The sequence below is a fragment of the Patella vulgata genome, chromosome 9 (genome assembly GCF_932274485.2).
Source record: "Patella vulgata chromosome 9, xgPatVulg1.2, whole genome shotgun sequence".
Taxonomy (NCBI): Eukaryota; Metazoa; Mollusca; class Gastropoda; family Patellidae; genus Patella; species Patella vulgata.
In genome coordinates this window covers 16289683-16315149 of record NC_065887.2, presented here as the reverse complement: position 1 = coordinate 16315149, position 25467 = coordinate 16289683, and the positions used below count along the sequence as shown (strand labels likewise).

The 25467-nt window shown below is 34.0% G+C and overlaps 1 protein-coding gene across 1 annotated transcript in view; it reads left to right on the top strand.

Annotated features, from left to right (window-relative positions):
* Nucleotides 1–25467, top strand: part of LOC126831973 (mitogen-activated protein kinase kinase kinase 13) — a 44830-nt gene that overhangs the window by 2116 nt on the left and 17247 nt on the right. The window contains exons 2-3 of the mRNA XM_050562632.2: nt 3298–3446; nt 21429–21625. Of these exons, the coding sequence (XP_050418589.1) occupies nt 21450–21625 (176 nt within the window). The 5' untranslated portion in view covers nt 3298–3446; nt 21429–21449. The remainder of the gene's footprint in view (nt 1–3297; nt 3447–21428; nt 21626–25467) is intronic.

Here is a 25467-nt window from a genome sequence, read left to right as displayed (position 1 = left end):
ATTAGACATTAATTAACTTATCCAGACCATAATCAACTCGCGATCGCATCGCTAGCCTGCGATTTAGCGGATTGAGATACATTTTTTGATAAATAATTAAACATGAAATTGGATAATCGAGACTTTGTTGTTTACATGTATCATACCGACTAGCCTAAAATTCAAAAGCTAATATCTCGGTTCAGAGTGGAGCAATTTGACTGAAATTTTCAGCATATTCTATTTATGTTACCTATTTTTTTAACTATTATCGCAAGAACTGTTAACTCTTTATGTAATCTCCCTTAATTCCCCTTTAATTGATATAATGGACTTAAATGTATTTAAGATGGTAGTAATAACAGATGTTTCAGATAGAGTGAGCATACCCTACCTTCTACACAAAATTATGCTCACCTGTGACATTATTTGCAAAAAGTATGTTTGTGTATAAATCCTGGGGGCTGTTTCATGAAATTTTAACTAAGATAAAATCTAAATTTTAGTAATTTGATTGGATAATATTAGATTGATTTTAGTGCTTAGCCAATCAAAATTGAAGTATCTGCTAAAATTTGGATTTTATCTTTAGTTAAGATTTCGAGAAACAGAGCCCAGGGCCCTTATTCAAGAAAACTTAAAGTAAGATACAATCAAAATTTTAAGAAATACTGCAATTCGATTGGCTGACCAGTAAAATCAATTTGCATATATCCAATGAAGTTGCAGTATTTCTTAAAATTTCGGTTGTAACTTACATGTAGTTTTCGTGTATAAGGGCCCAGGTCTTTAATGAGGATTTAATGGTAAATTGACTGTCATCATTTTGCTGAAATACATATAAAGTATGTACAGACATGTACTTGTACATGTACACATGTACGTACATGTATCATGGGTAAAGTTTGGGTGTTCAAATGGTCTAACACATGCACCTTAAATCATAAGGTCTGTCATTGATGTGGTCTTGATCACAAGCTTGTGCATGTACATGACAAGGAGTTGAGTTGTCTGCCCAACCTTGTGGGTTTTCTCTGAGGTCTCCAACTCCCACTATTATTGAAATAAAATTGTACCCTATGTTAATCCTGAAATGATCTAGTTTGTGTCGCATGGACATTTACCTTGCTCTTTGTGTGTGTGTGTGTTGGGTCAGCTGTGTACATTTCACTTTCCGTTACATCTAAGGGGGATGGATGGCCGAATGGTTAGCATGTGCACGCTGTATCATAAGATCTGTCATTGAGTCAACTGGCATGTTTTCGATTCCCCAGTTGTATGTGACAAGGAGTAGGGTCGCCTGTCCAACCTTGTGGGTTTTCTCTGGGTCCTCTGGTTTCCTCCCACTGCAAAAGAACCCTATGCGCAAGTGAATTATTAAAATAAAATTGAACCATGTGTTAGTCCTGAAATGACCTAGTTTGTGTCGAGTGGATCTTAAACCCCATTTCTCTCTCTCTCCCTGTTACATCTATGCTTGATCCACCTCATGTTATAGCCAAAGAAGTGTATAAAGAAGCATATACATTGTATAATTTACCATATTGTTCTTGTAGCCTATATTACATATACAATGTACATCGATACATCATGATCAGACAGACACATTACATGTATGTAAATGAATGTATTTGAAATGGGGTATTGTTTTTGTGTATTTCTCTTTTATTACTTCAGATGTTTTTTGGGTTTTTTTATTTAAATCTTAATAACTGCATTGAAATAAATGCTATTAGATAGATTGACTTCTTTTAATAGATTTTTTTTTAGCAGGGATATTCCTGTGCGAAAACAATATTTTGAGAAGGATTTGGAGCAAAATTTTGATAGATTAATTACCGGTAGTTTGAATATGTTTTTAATCCAAATATATCGTCAAATCACCTAGTTTGTATGCAGGAAGGTGTCTTTAATGACTGCTTTGAAATAACTGCTGTTAAGGTTCAAATACCTACAGTACATGACATGTACCTAGAGTACATGTAGATAGATTGCTATTTCATTTATTAACACCAAGATGAAAGAGAGAAATGGTGTTAAACATCCACTCAACACAAACTAGGTCATTTGTACATATGGTACAATTTTATTTTAATAATTTGCTTGCGCATAGGAGTCTTTAGCAGTGGGTGGAAACTGGAGGACCCAGAGAAAACCCACATGGTTAGACAGGCTACCCTACTTTGGTCACTTACTACGGGATGGAAACCACGATACTTGACTCAATGATAGGTCTTATTAAAAAAAAAAGCGAATGTATTAGACCATTGGCACCCAACCCCAACTTACAGGGGTAGGCTATTACTCAATGTTATTATCCACAGGTTCATGTATCAGTGTGTCAAATAACCAATGCTCTAGTGTGATGAACATTCAGAGAGCGTTATTCATTTTCTTATCTATTTTGAACTGTTATAGCAAGAATGGTCAGTTCTTATCTAAATATAATGCTTCTTTAACATACATGTAGGTGTTACTTGATCACTTGATTCCACTCACCAGCAGTTATTTAAAGAAAAGAAAGTTCCTATAAGTTTCAGCTCACAGAAACAGTGAACTTAAAGGAGCTAAATCGCTAATATTTTTTATCTAGAAATTGACACAAATGGGTCGCAACACATATGATAATGTAATATGAATGTATATAAACTGATTTACATTAAATAGTTTCTTTTTTTACTCTAATTTCTAATCAGTTATGTTCGGCAAAATACGCCAGAAGTCTCAATCGAATTGAAATCTCTAGGGTCTGGTTATTCCAGTCTACACCGATAGTATTTATTGCGCATGCTCTCCAGATAAGAATATGATGTCACCGTTTGACATGACTTGTTGAATAAGCTTTGCCTGGTTTTCCGAGTTCCCGTTACAAATGGCTCTGAAACGCATTATGGTACACGATTCGTGTACCATAGGTAAAATGTTTATTTTGTCTTATATATTGGATATCAGAGGCCCATCTTTTCCCGGTAAGACCACAACATCAATGTTGATTTAAATTGACAAATAATTCGCGTTTTGAATGTTGAAGATTTTGGATGATATTGAGTTAGAGACTTGGCTACTTTAAGACATTTTACTGTTTATTTTAGGCTCCAGAATGTACATGTATATACATAATCTCCTTTACCCATTGTGGATTCAAAATATTACCCCTTTCAGAGTTATCGACAAAAGATTTAATTAGTATAAACTTACATGTACCTCTAATTGCATTATAAATTTTATAAATGTTTTATTATCGGGTTTTAATTTTCAGAATCAGTGACCTCATTTTTCCTTGATATATTTTCAATAAATTTGTTCTGCTTTTTTCAGACACTATGAAATTCATTTATCTTGAGTTCAGTGGAAGCCACCATAGTTGTTTACAAGTCAACCAAATAGCATTGGGAACTTTGAATGCCATTACTTTTAATAGAGAATCAATAATCAAGTCTGCACATGAAAAAACAGTTTGTGAAAATGTAAGTATTGCTGTCTTTATTGAGCGAGAGGTTGGGTTGCTGAATGGTCCAACACTTGTGCTTTAAAATCTAAAGTTTAGATCACAAGGTCTGCCATTAAGTCAAGTGGCAACCTCATGGGTTTCTCTGGTTTCCTCCCACTGCTAAATACCCCTATACACAAGCGAAACTGTTTCTCGTATCATTCCAAACAATTTGATTTTGTCATTAATTTTTTAATTTCCCCACAAATGTATTTATGAAGGTGTTCTAATTGAGCAGCATGTTCGATCCCAGCATTGGCAGAGAAAGTTCATTTGGTTTCCCCATTTCAATGGTGCAGGACGGAGGGCCTGATAAAGACAGCTGTCTAGTCATTTGGATGGGATGAAAAATCATGGTCCTGTGTACACATTATCATGCACGTAACAGATCCCCAGGCAGTTGAAATTTGATACCCTCATAGCACATTGTATGGTGTATGCCTGTTTTTGATTAGCCAAGTCGGAGCAGAACAGTAGGACGTTAAATTCCATTTCATTTCCAATTGACCAAAGCACCAGAATATCAACAAAATATCAAAGAGTGTCTTCCCCTGATAATTCAATGAAAAGCTTTATTATTGTCCTACTGTATACATGTACAAATGTAAGAGACTATGATGTACATCGTCCTACGGCACCCGAGCAATTGTGGCAATATCAGCATCCGCTACGTGTAGGGATTTGACATGCCAGCAATTAGGCATGGTGGTTTCACCATGATTCTTCGTCTTAGCAAATCGTGCCAGTAAAACACTGCGTTCACCAAAATCAGGTCCAAATGCTTGATGCATAGTGTATATGATATAATAAATGTACTTGTATCTGGATGACAAAACATTTTGTAAAGAAGTTTGGTCCTAAATCTACCTTTAAAAATCTGTCACTGTTATGTTCAGTGTTTGGTCATTCCTATGCAGTCCTTCACTGTTGTAAAATTGCGCGGGAGCCACAAAAACCTCCTACCAATTTCAAAAATGAGAAAAAAGTTGCAAGAGTATTTATACATTCTCTTGAATTAAGGAGAGCCAAATTGTATTTATGTTTTAGTCTTGTTTAATATTTTATTTGGTGAATATGGTTACATAGGAATTATCATCATGGAAACTGACAGCTCGAATGTATGCAGTTTAAAAATAAACAAAAACTGAAAGTAGTTTATTATTCTCAATATTTAGGAGAGCGATTTAGCTAATTTGCCGGATTCTTTAATGGCTCCTGTGAACGAAAGTCGAGGTGCGATGAGAGGAGCAGGAGCGAAATCACTCATGAAACATGAAAGACTCATGCCTATGTACGCACCATTCTATCATGATATATGTGGGATGAACCCTTCTGGGGGCATGTTGATACAAATTATCGAATCTTAGTGGAAAAAAAAGTTGTATTGTTTACTTTAGAAGGATGAAGATGACCATTGTTTGTCATTAATTTTTGATAATTATTTGTACATGTAGCTTGTGTGCATGTAGTTTTCTTGCCTATTTATTGATTCTTGGGGATATGATATTTTATTACCGCTCCATTGGTGAGGCATAGAAACCAATTTAACTTCAGCAATACATGTATTAGTGTGGAAATCTAGTATAGTTACACCCCTTGATAAAGTTATAGTACATGTATATTATTAATGCTCTGGATGTCAGAACTTGACAATTTTTGATTGACAATTTTTATTTAAAATGTACACCTATAATTCAAGCCTACTGAAATTAATGGTCTGCTAGTACATGTCCATTTTCTACCGTGCATGTTCATAATGCAACCCAAGGCAAATTAATAGTTTCAAGAAGGACCAAACTCATGGGTTGGCAACCTTTTACACACAGTGCACCAATTTGTTCACACAATAATTTGGATGTGCCATACAGCTCTTGTAAAATTGTAACTCCATCTACTTCAATGAACAAAAGTCAACATTTCTTTCGACATAAATAAATGCAATTCATCACATCAAATCATCCTACATGTATGTTTCATGTTGGCCATCCCTGGTTTGGGTTATAATCAGCAAGCAACTTATGCATTATTATTTTGTGAAGATGATTTCCTTTTATCCCCAACTGTATCACTGAGATCTGATCTTGTCTGCACTGTGTCAGTGATTCTTCCACCCATTCTTCCACTCATTTACTGTACTTTTAAAGATACTTTCCCACGTACAAACTGTGTGATTTGATGATATATTTGGACTAATAACATATTCAAACTAATTAATCTATAAAAAATCTGCTTCAAATCCCTGTCAAAACTTTGTTTTCTTGGGGAGATACCACATGCTATAAATAAAATGTTGTTAGACACCATGTCTGTCACCTCAGTTCATTGTGGGAGGGTTCATTTTTCAGAATGTATTTTTCATTACGTACATGTACTGTCTATTTATCATACATATTGAAGCTTAAGTAAATTATTTATTATTTTCTGTCAACTTCTTTTTCCGCTGTTTAATTGCAGAGTCTTTTGTACGTTGACACCCCTCGATGTTCCCAAAACCGTCTAACCATTTGATCAAGAAATAACAACCGCTCCTTCATTCAAGCTAGCACACAATAAGCTGGCAGACAACAGTCAGGTTGCTAGTTAGTGATACCTTGACATTTTGCCCAGTGCTTGTCCCATGGGTATTTTTGGGGTAATCCAGTATTTTTCTAGTAAGATTGGGTGTCTATAGTTTTCATACTGTATATACCAAATTTGCCATACTTTTATTGTAAATAACCACCCAATAAATACTTTTGGGACAATGTATCTTAAATAAGGAGTTACTTCGTCACAGTCTTTGTACAAATTAAAAAGATGTCTGCATTGGTTTGAATTTTTTTATAACCATCCAATGTCACTTAACTTGTTTTAATCTCTGAAAACTGTTTGGATGATTTGAAGTGATGATTGCATTGCACATTATTTTAGTGATTTTATTATTTCGTGCACATTCTTTTTAGTGAATGTTATTTTCTTTCACATAGACTTACACTACAGTTTATTATTGTTGACATCATTAGACATACATGTAAACAAGTAGGTTTCATTCTCAAGTGCAAACTTTTCTTTAAAATTGCTAATCTCTATTGTTTAAAATAGCCAAAGTATGCTATCCTACAAGTAGTGGGTTTTCTCTGAGTCCTTCGGTTTTCTCCCACTTCTAAAGACCACTATGCCCTACACACATTTGAACTGGATGTCCAAGTGAATTGTTGAAATAAAAAATATAAGCTTGCCTTATTTCAATCCCCAAATTACCTGGATAGTTTTGATCATACATGTATTTTACCACCATCTCTCTTTTGACAGTAGAGGATCACTCTGGGTAAGACCCTGGCTCGCTAGCCTGGAGTTCGGGTGTTCGATCCCTGCATTGGCCGAGAAAGTTCATCCAGATTTTGGGCTGTGGTTCCCCCTTGTCAGTGATGCATTGGCATGCACATAAAAGATCCCTTGACAGTTGGAATTCGATGTAAGAGTAGGCTGCTGTTGGGCTATATTTCCCTCGTAGCATACTGTATGGCGTATGCCGGTCTTCATTAGCCCAATTCGGAGCGAACAGTAGGACATTAAACCCCATTTCATTTCATTTCTTTGGACAGTATTAAGTATACAAAATAATAGCTAGTGTTGTGAAAATGGAAAGCCCTTTAGCACTTGCCATCTTAGTGTTGAAAAGATAACATCATATGTAATTACAAATATGAAGATTACAGCACATTAAGAAAGAAATATTTATACTAATTGTATGTGAAGCTTAGAGGCCTTCTCATGATATGTAATTACACAGTGATATGTCAGGTACACTGTATACAATAGGCATTGCACATACATGTAGCCTATGTATACATGTATAAAATACTATTTAATATGGTAAATGATTTAGGTTACAGAACATTAAGAAAGAAAAATTGATATTAACTGTTTGGGAAGCTTAGAGGCCTACGATGATATGTAATTACACAATAATATTAGTCAGTATATATATACATAGATAAAATACTATTTGATATAGTAAATGATTTGGGTAACTGAGTGTATTAGGAGTAATTATCTTTATGTATTGTGTTCTATGAGGCGTGCAGTAGTCCAATCAGTTAGTGTACATTATTGGTTATTTGTTTGAAATTTCAATAGCTCTTTCTACATGGACTCTATGTTGACCTATTGTTCTTCCTAAGCCTTGTGACATCCTATTTCTTTGGCAATTCCCATCCTTGGTGGAAAAAATCAATAATAAAGATGGCTGACTGGCAGAAACTATTGGGGTAACTGTGTGAGGAGAAAATCAGCTTATTGATTATTTCTCTGGGAGCCATGGTGAAGCTTGCGCAGGTTTTCCTTATATAGAAGTAGAGATGCCCTCTATCGCCTTCCATTGATGGTTTCATGTAAGGGAGAAAATGTAATGATTTCTTGGTGATTGGAATATCAAGAATTTTATACTTTCGTCTTGGAATTGTTGGTGGAGTTATATTTGGAAGGTCGGCGAATTTGAGTTTGACCGCCTGTGGGTTTACATTGTAGTTGTGGAATTCATCTGTACCAAATTGTTGGACAACATATCCTTACATGAACATAGTAATGTGTACTGTTGTTAATAGTGTGTCAAGCAAGTAAATGTAATACAGTTTCAAATAGATTTGACAGTATTGTAAATCCTATTCACACAGATCTCTATCACATTTAATTGAACTTACATACCTGACAGCTGTTTATATTGTTTTTATTAATATAAACTACATATTGACTTATCTACTGGCTACAATTGGATTTATAGGATATTAAATTCTCATAAAACTGAATGGAAGTACATTTATTAAGACAAGAAAAAATCAAGATGGCTGGTGAGTATTGGTTGCCAATATGGACATTTAGACCATTTAAACATAATTTTGATAATATTTTGACTTTGATTTTTATTCAGAAAAGTATTCAACACATTCTTCTTGTTTTCATTTGTAAGTAATATAATTAGGTCTTATTGTTTGCTCTTTAACAATAAGACAAATAATCTGATCGATGTCCAGAAACATTCAGTCTGTAATACAGTCTGGAAGTATTATATTTGAATAAAAAACTGTCAGTTCTTCAATTAAATGAGTACATTCGCTAACGAACTTGTTTGATAATACTGTAACGATACATGTAAATAGTGGTTTGTTGTGCTCTGGACAGGATGTACTTAAATTTTTAGATTAACAGAAGGTCACATGGCAAATAAACCTATGTTGTACTTTTAATTTGAATATACATGTTTGTTCTATATATGATACCATGGTCAGTTATGTCTGTGGCTTAGGGATTAAGGGGCAGGCCCACTAACCAGTGTTAACTGAGAGAGAGTTCCTTGGGTTTTCAGCATGGTTTTTCCTTGTTAATGGTGCAGGATGAACGGCCTGGCAAGGAACTGTCTAGTCATTCGGATAGGACAAAAAAAAAAGTCTTGTGTCCACATCAGCATTAACGTAAAATAACTCTTATAGTTGGAACTTGAGGACGAGTAGGTGGAAATTCTGCTGTCTGAATTTGAGGACGAGTAGGTGGAAATTCTGCTGTGTGAGCAAGATTTCTGTCTTAGGACGCTGCATGCCGTATGCCTGTCTTCATCAGACTGGTTGAGGCAGAAAATTAGAATATTTATCCCCATTTCATTTCATTTCTTTAATTTTGCTGCCTAGTGAAATTTTACAGCAATTTGCAACATGTTACAGTTCACACATTGATAACTTTGAAGTGTTATTTTGCTTCCATGCGCGATAAATTCTCAAATCAAACCTCTAAACATAGAAATGTCTAAATGAAGTTTTTATTTTTTTTTTATGTTTGAATTAAAGCTTGTTGTTTTGGAAAAAAAAACCCAACTAAAAAAGAAATAGTGATTAAATTAAAGCTTGTCGTTTTTGAATGAAATGGGATTTAGTAGAGTGTGTAAGGTAATGTATGTTTTTTTCTGACTGAATGGTCGGAACACTGACGTATATTGATTATTCTACCAAATAGTTTGTCATTGGGTGGATTTCTCTGATGGATAATATAAGACATGTTTGTGTGGGTGTTTGGCGAAAACTAGTTCTCCAGTCTATAATATTGTGTAGGTCTGTACATGTACATTGTATATAAAGTAATGCCGAACATCTTGAAATGAAACTTATATATCTAATAAAATTTGGTTTGTCTTGAAATGTATATATCTAATTATATCTTGAAAATAGAATCTTTTTATTGGGATGGGCAGAAGGTGCAATATTGCATGTTTTATTACGTATTGGATGCAGAATTTTAAAATTGAAAGATCTCAATGCCATCATTATGTGGCTGTTGTTGTCTACGTGGTTGTACATACATGTATTTCATGACTTTGATTTAAATCAGGTAATGTAAAAAGTAATTAAGACTATATTTTGAACATAGATTAATTTCAAGCACAAATGAAAAGTCTAAATAACAAGAATTACTATCTATTGATTTTGGTTTACCAGTCTGAAATTAAAATGTCGATTTGTAGAAATTCGTATGGCATAATCTTTAAAGATATATCAAAATCCTTAAAGATACATTATGGGAGATTAGAAAAAGAGTTGGCTGTGCTCGCCATAATAGTTAAAAAATAGAATATGTTGAAAATTTCAGTCAAATTGTACCACTCTGAACCTAGATATTAGCTTTTGAATTTTAAGTCTAGCCTCAATCATCATTACTAAAGTCTTTACCATAAAAAAAAACAGGGTCTTGATTATCCATTTTTGGATTTTATCATCAATGAGCATTGAGCAGCAGATCGGATCCAAATCAAGTGAAAATCCGACATATAAGATGACATCAAGAGTTGAGTATGGTTTGGATAAGTTAATTAATGTCTAATTAATAGTTTATATAGCATTTCAGGCCTAAAGAAAGACCTGCAATAGGCTGATTTAGCTCTTGCATAATGTATGTTTAAGCTTATTAAATGAAATGAAATGGGAATCTTGCGAAAATATTATGATATACCCATGTAGATGGTTTAATAAGCAGTTTATGCTATTTTGATTATCATATCAAGAACACTTGATACCACTTGCAGCTCTGTTCACATCGGTTGTATTAGGGGCAAGAATAGGTAGGGGAGTCATTTAGCTACATAACAGCAACATTTCTTTATATGAATTGGATTTTAGTTGTAAATCTACATGTATATGCATGTAGGGGTGGGTAGCCATCCCAAATTTATCTCATAAAGCTACTTGTTTCGTTCTTTTGCGAAATCCTCCAACTTTAATATTTACTACTTGTTGAGAAGTTTGACGTAGTTGTCTGGTATGTTAAGTAATTTGCACTCTCTTGTCCCATTTCAGCCCTAGTTTGTGTATGTATGTTTGTAGGTCACACGTACAAAACACAGTATTAACACCATTGTTGTATGTTATAAATCTATTGCTTATCTACATGTATATATTACATAGTAAATTGATCAATGTTTTATTATCTATATTGTACATACACCTGTCACACCATATGCCATTCATCTGCATTTGGTTTGCTACATTTTGTCATTTATTCTATCATGACAACTACAAATGTACAGGTAACACCATATTAAGTCTCACCTTGAGAAGACAAATGTTGCAAGGTAAACACTGTGGCTTCAGACTGTGCGGTGAATGTTGTGCACTAGAATTTATACAGTCTGTGCATCTGATAGAATCTTGTTTTTTTATATATGTATATTTTCTTTGAATTCGTAATAAAAACAATTTGATTATCATGCACAGGCATTAAATTTAACCCAGAAGATAATGACATCATAATGGTCCCTGTAGATCACACATATATTATTCTACAAGAAGTCCTGTTATTCCTTTCGGTGCTGAAAAGTAGAAGGTTAAACTCTCAATTCGTTCATTCATTCTACAAAAAGTGGACTGTAAACTTAAAGGCTATTGCCGGAAGAAAGTTGTACGCTGGTCAATATGCTAGAGGTGTTATTTTGAGAAACTCTGTTGCACAGGACACAATATACAATTACTGTTTATTACTGAGCAATGTTTCCACTAAGGTTGATAAATCCTTGTGAGTCAAAGTCAAAATGTCACTCAATAATATACAGTAATTGTATTCCATAAAATTGTGTCCTGTGTATATCCATTCCATTTGATAATGCCATTGAAATAATTTCTCCATAACATATAGATTGTCACAGGTTCAAACACTGACAGGAGCTAAGTAAGACCTTCAGGATTTTCAAGTCATCTTCCCCCTTGTCGAAGGTGGTGAAAAGAAGGGAGCCTGATTATTTGGATGGTTCTGATTTTCTGCAATGAGTAAGATCTAATATCAGAATGGTTCTGTCATATCTGCTGTGATATGCACTAGACTTAAAGGAGCTAAATCGCTAATATTTTGGACCTAGAAATTGACTCAAATGAATGGTAACGCATATAATAATGTAATATGAATGTATATAAACTGGTTTACATTCAATCGTTTCTGTTTTTACTGTAATTTCTAATCAGTTATGTTCGGCGAAATGCGCCAAAATCTCAATTAAATGACAATCTTTAGCATCTGGTTATTCCAGTCTACACCGATGGTATTTATTGCGCATGCTCTCCAGATAAGAATATAGCGTCACCTTTTGACACGACTTGTGGAATATGTCTAGCCTCGTTCTTTGAGTCCCTTGTTCCAAATGGCGCTAAAATGCATTATGGTACACGATTCGTGTACCAATGGTAAAATGTTTATTTTGTCATGAATATTGGATATCAGAAGCCCATCTTTTTGATGTAAGATCACAAGACCAATGTTGATTTGAATTGACAAATAATTCGTGTTTTCAATGTTTGAAGATTTTTGACGATATTGAGTTAGAGACTTAGCTACTTTAAGTGAACTTATAAATAGGTCTCTGAGTGATGTTTTCGCCTGATTGAAAGGGCTGCATTTTTATTGAGTCTTTACATTTCACAAGTAAATATGAACTAGAAATTGAATTAAAAAACCCCATCTGATTTTAAAGAAGCTTGAGTAATGTGTTGATGGGAACTTAATTCCTTTGTGTTTTAGAGAAATGAAATGTACATCAATGTGCATATAGAGCTAGATGTGAAGAATTGATCAAAATTAACATCTGCCAGTCAGCATGTTCATTGTCCATAAATAAATAACAAGTTTAAATGGAAATAGTTTGCCTCACTTGAATAAATTGTTTGGTGAAAACAAATTTATTATTCTAATAAATTAATAGAGTGGAAAATTACAATAAATTAATGGACGAGAAAATTGTCTTGCATCCATTCAGAGCAATATATTTATCACTCTTGGTGGGTTTGTACCCAAAAAACAAATTAATTGTCGCTGTTAATTGATACCGATTTGTCTTTACAATTAGTAATTAGACATATGAATCATCACTGGAATTTGGTATAAATGTTAATAAATAGATTGGATGGCTCAATTATTATTGGAGCAGAAAGCGTGTATTTTATATTAGGTCTTGCAGAGTGATCTATATTTGTGACAATTTACGCGTTTATAAGATAGGGGATCATAGAGTTTAAAAATCAATCATTTTTTAGAAGGGTCGTTTGGGAAACTATCTAAGAGCAAAAGTTTCCTTTGGGAGTCGATTGGTCAGAGCACTGGACTGTTGTTTGAAATAGTGAGGGTTCAGATAAAGGTCCTTCTGTGTACATGTTGGTGTGCATGTGAAAGAACCCTTTAAATACTGCTTCCCAGGCCAAATTCTTCTCCCGAACATGTGATCACTGAAAAAATTGACAATTCCTTTTTTGATTGACCACATTATAATTATCAGATCGGCCCTTTCAAGGAGAACTTTTGAAAAATTTCATCTGTGCATGAAAGTCACTGATCTGAAATTGCGTTGTTAATTTAATCAGCGACAGATTTGTATTTGATATAAAATAATTTGAGCTATGGTCTACTGATGACATGATTAAATTATTAATGATATATTAATTTATATGAATTATAAATGATTATCAGAATGTCATTGTATGCTACATCATATTATTTAATAATACGTGTAAATATTGTACATGCATGGAATGCCATTAGATTAAAGATACTGATCCCCAATTCACAGATTTTAAATCCTTTGCTAATTAAAAAGTTGAATCTCTAAAAACAAAATAATTTCTAAAATGGTTGAATTCTTTTCATTCCGTACAAATATCATCACATTTAATGAAAGAACAGGTAAGCCTCCATGAGCCACTTGATTTTAATATGCTATAACTTTTACGTTTTGTTACCAATTTAATTCAACCTGCTATTATGACATCAGTACATGCTTAGCACATAAAGGTTTAGAATTATATTTTCAATGGCACCTTATGATTTCACAACTACAAATTTTAAAATTCTGTAGTCAAAAGATATATTTTTTTTTTTAACAAAACTAATTTCATAACTTTATCTTTTATAGACAATCAATAGAAATGACATTTTAAGATCAACACAACTTAAGACATCTCCGATTCTATGGCCGTGTTATTTATTTAATTAATCAAGTTTCAAGTAACATGAAAATAACAGTTCCTAATATAGGTTGTCTATACAGTTTGGTCTTATTGTTACATGTTTATTGGTAGTCTGACCTTAAACAACCATGGAGGAATAGGTTTGTGTCTAAATCCAGTAGAAATGTTATTTCCATTTATGAACATGCAAGTGTTGTTTATCAGTTGTTTGATGTTGTTTGTTTTCATATAATGAAAGGATGCTGATATAATGGTCTAACTGTTGATAATAGAGATGTTTCGCAACTTTACATTTACACTTACATTTAGACGGTAACACGTCATCTGTTCTTGTGACGTATGATGTGAAGCGCACGTCATAAAAGTGTGGCTGACGGATAACAGCCTCCTTCATGTAGACAAAATAAGAAGAGGCCGAGACAAAACATGTGCATGCTTTACTACTCTCATTTTCAACAACCTATCCGTGATGAAGGCCTTTCAAGATATCGTGGACCAAGTTTGTGTCGCCACCTACTAAATGTAAATGTAAGTGTGAATTTAGCGAAACGTCATAATGTACAGTTACACTTTCTCTTATCTAAATGTAAGTGTAACTGTTAAGTTGCGATATCTCCCTAATATTGTTTGCAATGCCTTAAAATGTATGGCTGTCGAGTAGGAAGGTTATTTATAAAGGTGGTATGCTTACTCTTTCAAGAACACTTGATATCATTTCTCATTTATTTGGGAAATTTGCATAAATTGCACTTTTGTTATTATATTTGTATCTCTAATTAAGTGCCAGATTTGAAATTGGTTTCTTACTTCTTACTGAGAAACGGGAGTTGTTTGATCTATCATGGTGTCAAGTGGCATGATTTCGTGACAAGGAGTTGCCTGTCTAACTTATAAAACAACACAGATCAAGTAGAATTTATCAGCGATGGTTGGAATAAAAACACGGTCTTGTCAAACACAAGATGGTTTTCAAATTTGTCTGATGCTATTTCAATAGTAAATGAATAGGGTAAAAATGCTACCCATATTATTCATGTCATACATGTATTCCTTGCAATCTTGCCTTTAACGCAAGCTAATTGACTCTGAGTGCCTCATAGAGCAAAACAGTTGTTTCTTTGCTTGACTTCTGTATAGTTTAGGGTACTTGGAGTAGTCAGGACTGTAAGTCTATGTAGAACCACAGAAAATACTTGACCTTTTCCACCATTATTCTCCATACGGTGCTGTATTTTGTTGGCTGTAGAATTAGAGACCCCTTGTGAAGGTGTTGGCTTTCTAAGAATGCCCAACCCCCATTGTGTTGAACTAAGAATATCTTCCCTTTACAAAACTTATGAACCCCACAAGAGATAATTCTAATGATGAACCAAGTGGTTTTGGGCGTTCGGCCCAAGATTAAGGTCATAATATCAGTCACATTTAATAACAGTCTATAGAAACACAAAAAGTGTTTGCTACGGAGTGAAAAAGACGTGGTATCAGGTGTTCTAGAAATTTAAGTGCATCAGTAAGCCTAATCCTTTTAATGCAGTCAGTGGTGAATAAAATAGTACATATGGAGTAGAATTACTTATTCTAGCCTCCTGTCTATTGCCAGTGATTGTCATGCTGGGAGAAGTGGCACATGTTCATTAAAGAACTAGCATAATCCTCATAATGTGACCAGTTGTGCCTTTTACATGTAAAGGAGCTAAGCCTCTATAATTGGAACCTAAATATGGACGAAAATGGGTTGAAAAGCACATAAGATGAATGTACACTGTACATGTAAGCTTATATAAACTGACTTACACTCAATTTTAAATTTTTTTTATTGTTATTTCTAATCATTTTTGTTCAGCGAAATTGAATGGTTTGTCACAGGCAGATCCAGGAATTTTTGCAGGAGGGGGTTTGCTAGGTTCCTGTTAAGGAAATTTGATAGTTGACAATGATGCCATCATCGTCTCTAAATTACGTAGGCATACATGTACATACACACCGATGTTTGTAAAGAGAGAAATCCAACACCCTGTTTGATGTCAATTTTTTTTTATGAATTAATAGTATCACATTGTAATTCAATTTCCTTGATGCAAAGCATTAATTGTGATATAACATATGTTTATATCATTACATGTATCTCACGCTTTGAATGCGTATCCCAATGTCATCATCTGATGATAAAGGATAAAGCACACGACTTTGACACTTTTCTCATAAACAGTTAGTCCAATGTACATTTGGAGAACAGTTCGACATTTCAATTCCGCACTGAATTGTGGGGTTTGTTTTGCCTTGTTTATCATTACAAATGGCGCTCAGTTTGAAATGTTATTGTGTCTTAAATATTGGATATTAGGACCCAATATTTTCACGGTAAGATAACAACATCAATATTGATCAAATATTAAATTCTAATTTGTGTTCTTAATGTCGAATATTATGAATGATATCGAGTTAAAGGTTGAGCTCCTTTAATGAACTAGATATAAAAGATCAAACCCCCACAGAGTTCTGTAGGAGGATTAGATTATTTAAGACAGTGTGTTTGTGCAAGCTTTTTTCACTGCTAGTCATGTAGGAAAAATCAATACATATATGTGTACATGAATGCAGTAGAGCAAGAGGGCTTTATATAGGAGTTTAAAACAGCTATCATCAGACGATATATTACTGTCTATTATAGTCTAATGAATATTTGTATAATATGACGTCTGTATACAGTCAATGTATACACAGGCAATGAATATCATGAATTTAATTTTTCAAATATCTACATGTCTGTCTGCTTCTGTGCTACTTTTAGACATAAACTACCGTATTTCTTTTCTACCAGGCAGAAGTACAAAATAATCAAAATAATGTTGTTAGCTGTTTCATCTCATGAAATAATAAGTAGTCCTTTTTAAAGTCATTTAGCAAATGAGAGAGAGAGACAGAGAAATACGGGTTAAACCCACTCAACAAAACTAGGTCATTTTGAGACTAACACATGGTTCAATTTTATTTCAATAATTTGCTTGCGCGTGGGGGTTTTTAGCAGTGGGAGGAAAACCCATGAGGTTGAACAGTCGACCCTACTCCTTGTCACGTACAACCCGGGAATCTAAAACCATGCCAATTGACTCAATGGCAGACCTTATGATACAACGCGCATGCACTAACCATTCGGCCATTCAACCTATAACACATACTGGTACATATACTTACGAAAGAAAGAACAATTATTTATTTTGCCGACATTTTGAAAAGTATTCTCTTTCACCAAAATAAATTAATTGTTTTTCTATAAATATGGGCTATAGTTTATTAAAGTGTTATCGGGTGTTCTTTAAAGTAGTGTTGAGTTGTTTTTAATGGGCCTGTGTTCAGCTTTGATCACCAGGTTTGTATACTTGAGTTTCCTCCCCTATATAAACTGAATTATTGAAATGAAAAATCTATATGTACTATGCTGGTCCTGAAATTACCTATAAAGTAAGCAATCCTGCTTAGCTCACAAATGATTTGTAAGCTGGTATTTTCCTCCTGTGACTTTTTATTTTTTTTTCGTGATGTCTTGTACAAGTACAGAAAGGTGGTCACAAATCTTCTGTTGAAGCGTGCAAGTGTGCAAATTTGGTCTTGATTTCTCTCATTACACAGAAATATATCGTTTAACACGCATTATTGATTTTTACAAAGGATCTTGTGCTTTTATCCCCTTTCCATCTGAAGTACTTGATACCAATCCTTATCATTACTTCAGTCAGGCATTAAATTGCGTACATGCATTATACTGTAGTGATGAGTTCAGTGTTCCACATACACTGCATGCAACACCGAGATAACATAATGCTGAACGTATTTGTCTATTCAATTTGATGTTTGTAACTTGATTTGACATAGCCATTAGTCAAAACAAACCCTGATTCTTTTTGAAAGGACGAAATATTCGGTGTTTGGTTCAATCTGAAGCCTGTTTTCTATCATATCAACCAATAAATAAACGGCATGCAGCAGACTAAAATGTCCTTGGTTCAGTGAGAGACAAAAGTCTTAAGAACTACAGCATTATGTAAATGTCAAAAAGTTCTTCTTTGATTCCTGGAGCTACAGAACTCAAGATTGTATCATTATCAATTTTTCTCCATTATTCATGTTGGAAGGAAAAAGACTGGTAGTGAATTGTTTGTAGAGGAATTCTGTTCAAGCATGCTGTAAAATCAATAGGTGAATTGACAGTCATGTTATTACGGATCTTCTGGCGTCAGACAAGGAATATGGTAAATCATTCGCACATAAATGTCAATCAATTGATGATTAGTGCACTTGTTAGGTTTGGTCTTCGATTCCCTGTAGTAAAGAACTAAAGATCGCGTATTGGATTATATTGTATGAGAATGTTGCGAATTGTGTGACTTTGCATCAATATTTATAATGTATCATAAGAAAAGATTAGTGCATCATGACATAAATGTAACCTGATGGGTGGCGACATAAACGTGTATCGAAATTGTTTTGTTTTTTTTTATTCATGATTTTAACAAGAGTAGGTAGTTAAGCGTTGTTGGCTCACTGCGTATGGTGCCGACTCATCTAAACAGGAGGCTCTGGGTTTGATCCAAGAAAGTTCTTTGAGATTTTCCAGTCTTGTTTCTGTAGGACAAGAGTGTCTGACAAGTAAAACTGTCTAGTTGTTCGGATGTGACAAAAAGAGGCCCACTTATGTACTAATGTCGTAAATGTAAAAGAACCCTTCTTTGCTGGGTAAAGATTTCCCTGGTCTATTTACTTCTTCATTAGCGTGGTTGGTGTAGAAAAGTATGACGTTAAACTCTATTTCCATTTCATTTTTAACCCTAATAGCTTGATGCAATTAGGGAGCCACGGTGGCTCAATGGGTAAGATGTTGGCTAGCTAACTTCGAGGTCCTGTGTTGGATCCTTGCGTTGGTCGAGAAAGTTCATCAGGATTTTCTGGCGTTGTTCTTCCTTGTCAGTGGTGCAGGACTGAGGGTCTGCTAAGGGACAATGTATTATCATTCGGATGGAACGAAAAACTGAGGCACCGTGTACACATTGGCATGCGCGTTAAAGATCCCTTGGCAGTTGGAATTCGATATAAGAGTAGACTGTAGCACCGCTATCCGGGCAAGATTTCCCTCATAGCACACATGGCATATGCAGAACAGTAGTAGTGTAACCCTATATCATTTCATTTATTTCATTGATGAAAATATATCAAAATTTCCCTCATAGCACACATGGCATATGCAGAACAGTAGTAGTGTAACCCTATATCATTTCATTTATTTCATTGATGAAAATATATCAAATCAATTAAAAAGATTTACCTGATAATGACATCATTAGCCTATCGTCTAATTAATTTCTGTTGATTATAGACTGCCTACACATACAATACAAAATTAAACTTGCCTATTGCCGGTTGTGTTTCTGGCTTCAAAATCCTATATGAATTATTATTTAGATGTCTCAACTGTCTAGGCCATCGGAGATGGCTTAGATATTGAGTGGTTTAGACAATGCCTGCCATATCTGCGTTAAACACAAAATTGACCGGAAACTGCCGAAGAAAGCACTGAAAAACAATCATTTCTTTGTGTTGTTTTGTTCATTAACTATTTTTTATGGTGGCAATCAAATGAATATAGTGTTTCCAGATATGTAATAACATCAAAGTTAAAGTTACATGTATTTGCCATCCTTCTTTCTGGACACTTTGTCACTGCGTTATTTTGCCCTTTGATCCCTAACAGAGAAAACTTGTTTTGGTTATCAGACCTAAGTTGTTAATTATAAGCGGAAGTCTACAGGGGTTGGGGTTTGTGCTTTAGACCCTAAGATCCGTCATTGGGTAAAGTTGTTTAGATTCCAAGTCTATATGTGACAAGGAGTCTTGTCTATCCAACCTCATTGGATTTCTCTGCATCTCGCATCATTGTTCTACATGTATGGCTAAAGATCCTTACACACAACACAAGCAAATTATTAAACTTACATTATGCAAGAGCTAAATCTGCCTATTGCCTGTCTCTTTCTTTAGGTCTGAAATGTTATCTAAATTATTAATTAGACATTAATTAACTTATGTAGAACATAATCAACTCTCGATGTCATCACTAGCCTGCGATATTTACTGGATTATGATCCGATTTGCTGCTCAACATTCGTTCATGATTTAATCATGAAATGGATAATCGAGACTATGTTTTTTATCGTATTGACTTTATTAATGATGATCGAGGCTAGGCTGAAATTTCAATCGCTTAAATCTCGGTTCATATTGGATCAATTTGACTGAAATTTTCAGCAAATTGCCTTTAAATTATCTAGTTTTAACTATTATAGTGAGAACTGCCAGCTCTTTATCTAATCTCCCATAATGTATCTTTCAGATTAACCATATGTTAGCCTTGAAATGACTTATGCTGATAGACATTAATCTCTCCATCTTTATCTTAATTAAATAAAGCTCAGGTGGTCTTAACTGCCCACACAGAACTTGTTGTTTACAGATATAGAATTTGTGCATTAATATTACACAATTAATCAACATGGATTCAAATAATTTATAATAAGCTGCATTGATTATTTCTATAAATATGTACAAGTTGTCTAGCTACTTAATCATACTATAAATATTTCCATTGAATAATTACATTGTAACAAGACCAAATTTAGAAAAAATCATTGATTGATTTACTTCGACACTATAGTTACCGACAATCAAGGTAAATTGAGGCCAGGTCGTAAAACTTCTTGCGTTAATTATTTATTCTTTGAGCTTTAGATAAGATCCCTCGTGAAAACTTTAAACTAAAATAGTCCTCTATTCTTCTTTCTGGGTGATTTTTTTTATTGTATTTAAACACAACACGTAGTAGGCAGCTTTATTTTATTTTTTAAATCTATTGTTCATATTGTTCATGATCAGGATGCTAAGAAATTGAAAATAATATTATAGTGTATGATTGCCATGGCCCATGTTCATGTTGGTATTAAAGGAACTAAATCTCCAATTTTTTTTTTTATAAGACTCCAGATAATATTGAGTTGTTTGGTGTGTTTGCGCATGAAACCATAAGATCTGTCATTGAGTCAAATAGCGTGGGTTTGATTCCCTACTGGTATGTGACAAGAACTAGGGTCATCTCAGGGTCCTCTGTTTTCCTCCGGCAGCTACGTGCAAGCGAATTATTGAAATAAAATTGAACCATATCTAAGTCCCAAAATGACCTAGCTTGTATCAAGTGGACTTTAAACCCCATTTCTCTGTCTCAAAATGACAGGTACAAACAACTAAAATCATTAATTCCACGTCTGCCTACATCATGTTTCATTTAACACATACATGCATTTTATTTACATTAATCGCTTATTTTACAGTTTTAAAGCGCATACATGTATATCATATGTAAATACATGCGTATTTCACCATTTTAATCTTCAGTGTCTCACTGAAAAGCATTAATTCAATTTTACTTCTTTTTTTTTTTTCAGAGTCTGCATTTACCGTAACAGATGAAAATGACATTAGAGCGTAATGCTGGCCCTCTGTACCAGCAACAGACTATGTCAGCACCCCAGCAAACCAAAGCCATTGATATACCAAAGAAAGATGAGCCTATGTACAGTAGAAACAGTCCCAACACCCTCAATGTCCTTACAGCTAGCTCAGACTTTGAATTCTCCAATAGGTATGATTCTTACTTCTAAAATGCTGATTTTTATTATGAACTTGCATAGATATTTTTAATCGGCCATTATTGCAGACATAAGATGCATGTAATCAGTAATCGTAATAAGCTGTTATCAATTACACATTTTTTTAAAAAAGTAATCATAGGTAATTTGTAATCAGACATCTTCTGTTTACACGTAATTTAATCGATTACTGTTGAAAATATGCTGTAACCAGGATTACTTTATGATTATTGTTAAATATATTCCCTTTACATGTACTTTATGATTATTGTTAAATATATTCCCTTCACATGCAGTTCCACAAATTTGTAGATATGAATATCTTTTTTAAGTACATGCTCACATATTCTGTGCATGCCCCATTTTTAATTATCTGTCAGTCATTGATAAAGGATCAAATCCAAAATATTATTTTTACGTACATCAGAGGTGGCAGACAAAACATGTTACTGGCATATTACCTAATTTTGAATTTCAAAACAAGAAGATTGAGTCGATGATCCACAGAGAATGGGTCGTTTATGCAGAGAAAAAAATATTACCTCTCTAAATAGTTAAATGCAAAAGAATTAATCTGCGAAAATGGACTTTCTTATGACTTAATCCATAAAAATTGACTTTCTTACGACATAATGCACGCTAATACATCGAATACATGTATGTACTCACTTTACTCAGATTGATTATTTAATTAAGAAAAAATAATCAAAATAACAACATTAGATCTCTCCTCTTAGATTCAAAACAGACCCATCAAATTGGTTCATGGTGAATAAAATTGGCTGATGTCTTGTTACATAGGGAGCAGTGCATACATGTAGCTCAATGGCTTTGTCATACCTTTGTAAATACTGAATGGAATTGAACTATTTTTAGACTTATATTCCTATCAGAGATTAGGCTATCAAAATAGTGTAGTAAATTAAAATGGAAAATGATTAAAATGTTGGATGATGGCTAATCGGGTGCCAGGTGGGAACAATGGTTACAGATAAAAATTATGGTGTTGTGAATAATTATTGAGCTTGTATATTTATGGGATTATCAAAATTACTGTTTATACTAAATACTTAGGTAGAGTACTGAATCATCAGCTTACAAGTTTATTGACTAATCTTTGACTACTTTTAATCTCATCGACCGACATCAAGGGGATTAAAATGTACCACAAAGAAGAATCCACAAATTGTTTTCAGGATTAAGATATAAAGGGATTAACGTAGATTTAGAAAATCAATGAAGGCAGATTGAGTAGTTAATCAATTAATATAGGTTTATAACACCATAAAAGAATTGATCATTTAATTTTATGTAAACAATCTAGCCAATTATCAACGATAATCAAGATGAGTAGTAGTTATATACTCAATACAGTTAATATATTTTGGAATTTTGAATAGTATTCACTGTATGTTCCAGGTCGGACGTTTGGAAAATTGAGTAGGAGATGTCCGTAATATATTATGATAGCTTAATCTCTGATAGAAATATCAGTCTAAAAATAGTTCAATTCCCTTCAGTATTTACAAAGATATGACAAATCCATTGAGCATTATGTATGCGCTGCTCCCTATGTAACAAGACATCCGCCATCTTTATTCTATGCACACTATAAGTAATAAAAATCGATTCTGTCAACAAAAAACGTTCCGAAGGTTAAAAAAGGTAGCATCTATGGTGTAGTTGTAGAACTGACAGCTGATCTCAGAATTAGAATCTTGGGCTGATACTGATGTTAAATTGCATTCTGTTTACTTTGCACTTTATGCACTTTGTTTCAATTGTGGACTCGATTGATTTAGTCTTTTGGTGCATTTTGTAGTTCATTTCTCAATTTATTGTTATTGAATTAGACTGTTTATACTGAAATATTTATCAGTGTAGTAAATCAAGAATCGTAATTCAGTGTGTTATTTGCGTCATAGAATTGTTCTATGCTCTGTTTACTTCATGAGGTGACACAAAATATATTTCTTCAAATCTGGAACTTAAAATGAATTAATTGTGTTGCACATATTTATGAAATGTGAACATCAAGGTCCCATGTACAGTGCTCACTCTGGGTTCCATTTTTTTCCCCAATTTTTTATTTTAATTTATTAACCATATATTTTTTCCGCCAAAATTTTTATTACATTTTTACTTTCAACATAAATACATAAAATTGTGATGTTACAATTTAAAAAGTTTTCTCTACTTGGCGTGCACGTAAGAGAACCTTGACAGTTGGAATTCCTAATAAAGAGTAGGCTGTAGCACCGCTGTCCGGGCAAGAGTTACCTCATAGCACACTGTCTGTCTTCATGTAGCACTGATGGAGTAGAAAAGTAGGACGTTAAACCCTATTCCAATTTTGTTATGTACAGCAAGCCAGCCCGAAACACTTTTCACACTCAGATGGGCCTAATCATAATAATATATTTGACTTTTCATCTGGCCAGTTGTGCCATTAAACAAAGACATTAGAAATGTATTTAATAGGTAAATTATTGATGAAGAAATGTCTCGCAATACAATTTTCTCATTAAAAATACATTGAAGAAAGTGAATCTATATGACATTAAGATGACTTGTCTTAGCTAATCGCAATAGTATATGCTATGATCGATTCAAACCACCATCTTGTTTGATTAAAGAGAAATAATAAGATTTCAAATTCTTTTCCATATCGTTCGGGGGGTTGGATGGCTGAATGGTTAGCGTGCGCGCGCTGTATCATAAAGTCTGTCATTGAGTCGACTGGCGTGGTTTCGAATCCCCGGTTGTACGTGGCAAGGAGTAGGGTCGCCTGTCCAACCTTGTGGGTTTTCTCCGGGGCCTCCGGTTTCCTCCCTCTGCTAAAGACCCCTACGCGCAAGCGAATTATGTTAATAAAATTAAACCATATGTTAGTCCCGAAATGACCTAGTTTGTGTCGAGTGGACGTTAAACCCCATTTCTCTCTCTCTCTCCATATCGTTCAAGACTTTATACTGTTTTCCTGTCTTCAGAAGGGGGTTGGGTGGCTGAATGGTTAACGCATGTGCTCGTTTGATCATAAGGTCTGTCATTGATTCAAGTGGCGTGGTTTCAATTCCCCGCTTGTATGTGACGAGGAGTAGGGTCACCTGTCAAACCTGGGTCCTCTGGTTTCCGCCCGCTGCTAAAGAGTAAAGATAAAATTGAACTATATGTTAGTCCCCGAAATGACCTAGTTTGTGTCGAGTGGACCTGAAACCCCATTTCTCTCTCTCTGTCTTCAGATGATTGTGAAAACAGTCCTCGGTGGAATATAGTACAGACTTTTGGTATTAAAATATTTGTATTAAAATGTATGGGTTGTTAGTCGAGAATGAGTATTTATGATTGTTCTATAAGCCAGTGACAATGAATGTCAGTGGTGTGTTCACAGCAAGGTGTTAGATATTAAATTCAGTACAATATTAGTGTGTACATCTGTCAAAATACATATTCTTCAAATGATAATATCAAAAAAACCATTGACATATTGTGTGAAGAGGGAAACAATCCCAAAACTCTTTAAAAGATTAAAAAAAAAAATCAACAAAGTCAACTTCATGCAAAATAAACCAAATAACCCCAATTTTCAGTTTATTATAAAATCTATAGTCCGTTATATCTCCACATTGGTTTTAACTACAGATATATGTAAAATCCAACGAATTAGACATTTTTTAAAATTTGATTGCATCATACATGTATTAGATTTTACTTGTCTTTGTCTGCCTCAATTTACCCTTGACTGATTGCATTCAATTTCCATTCAATTGATATTTTAAGAAATGAACAATAGTAGTAAACTCAATGACATTTATATTATTGTTTACACATCGTA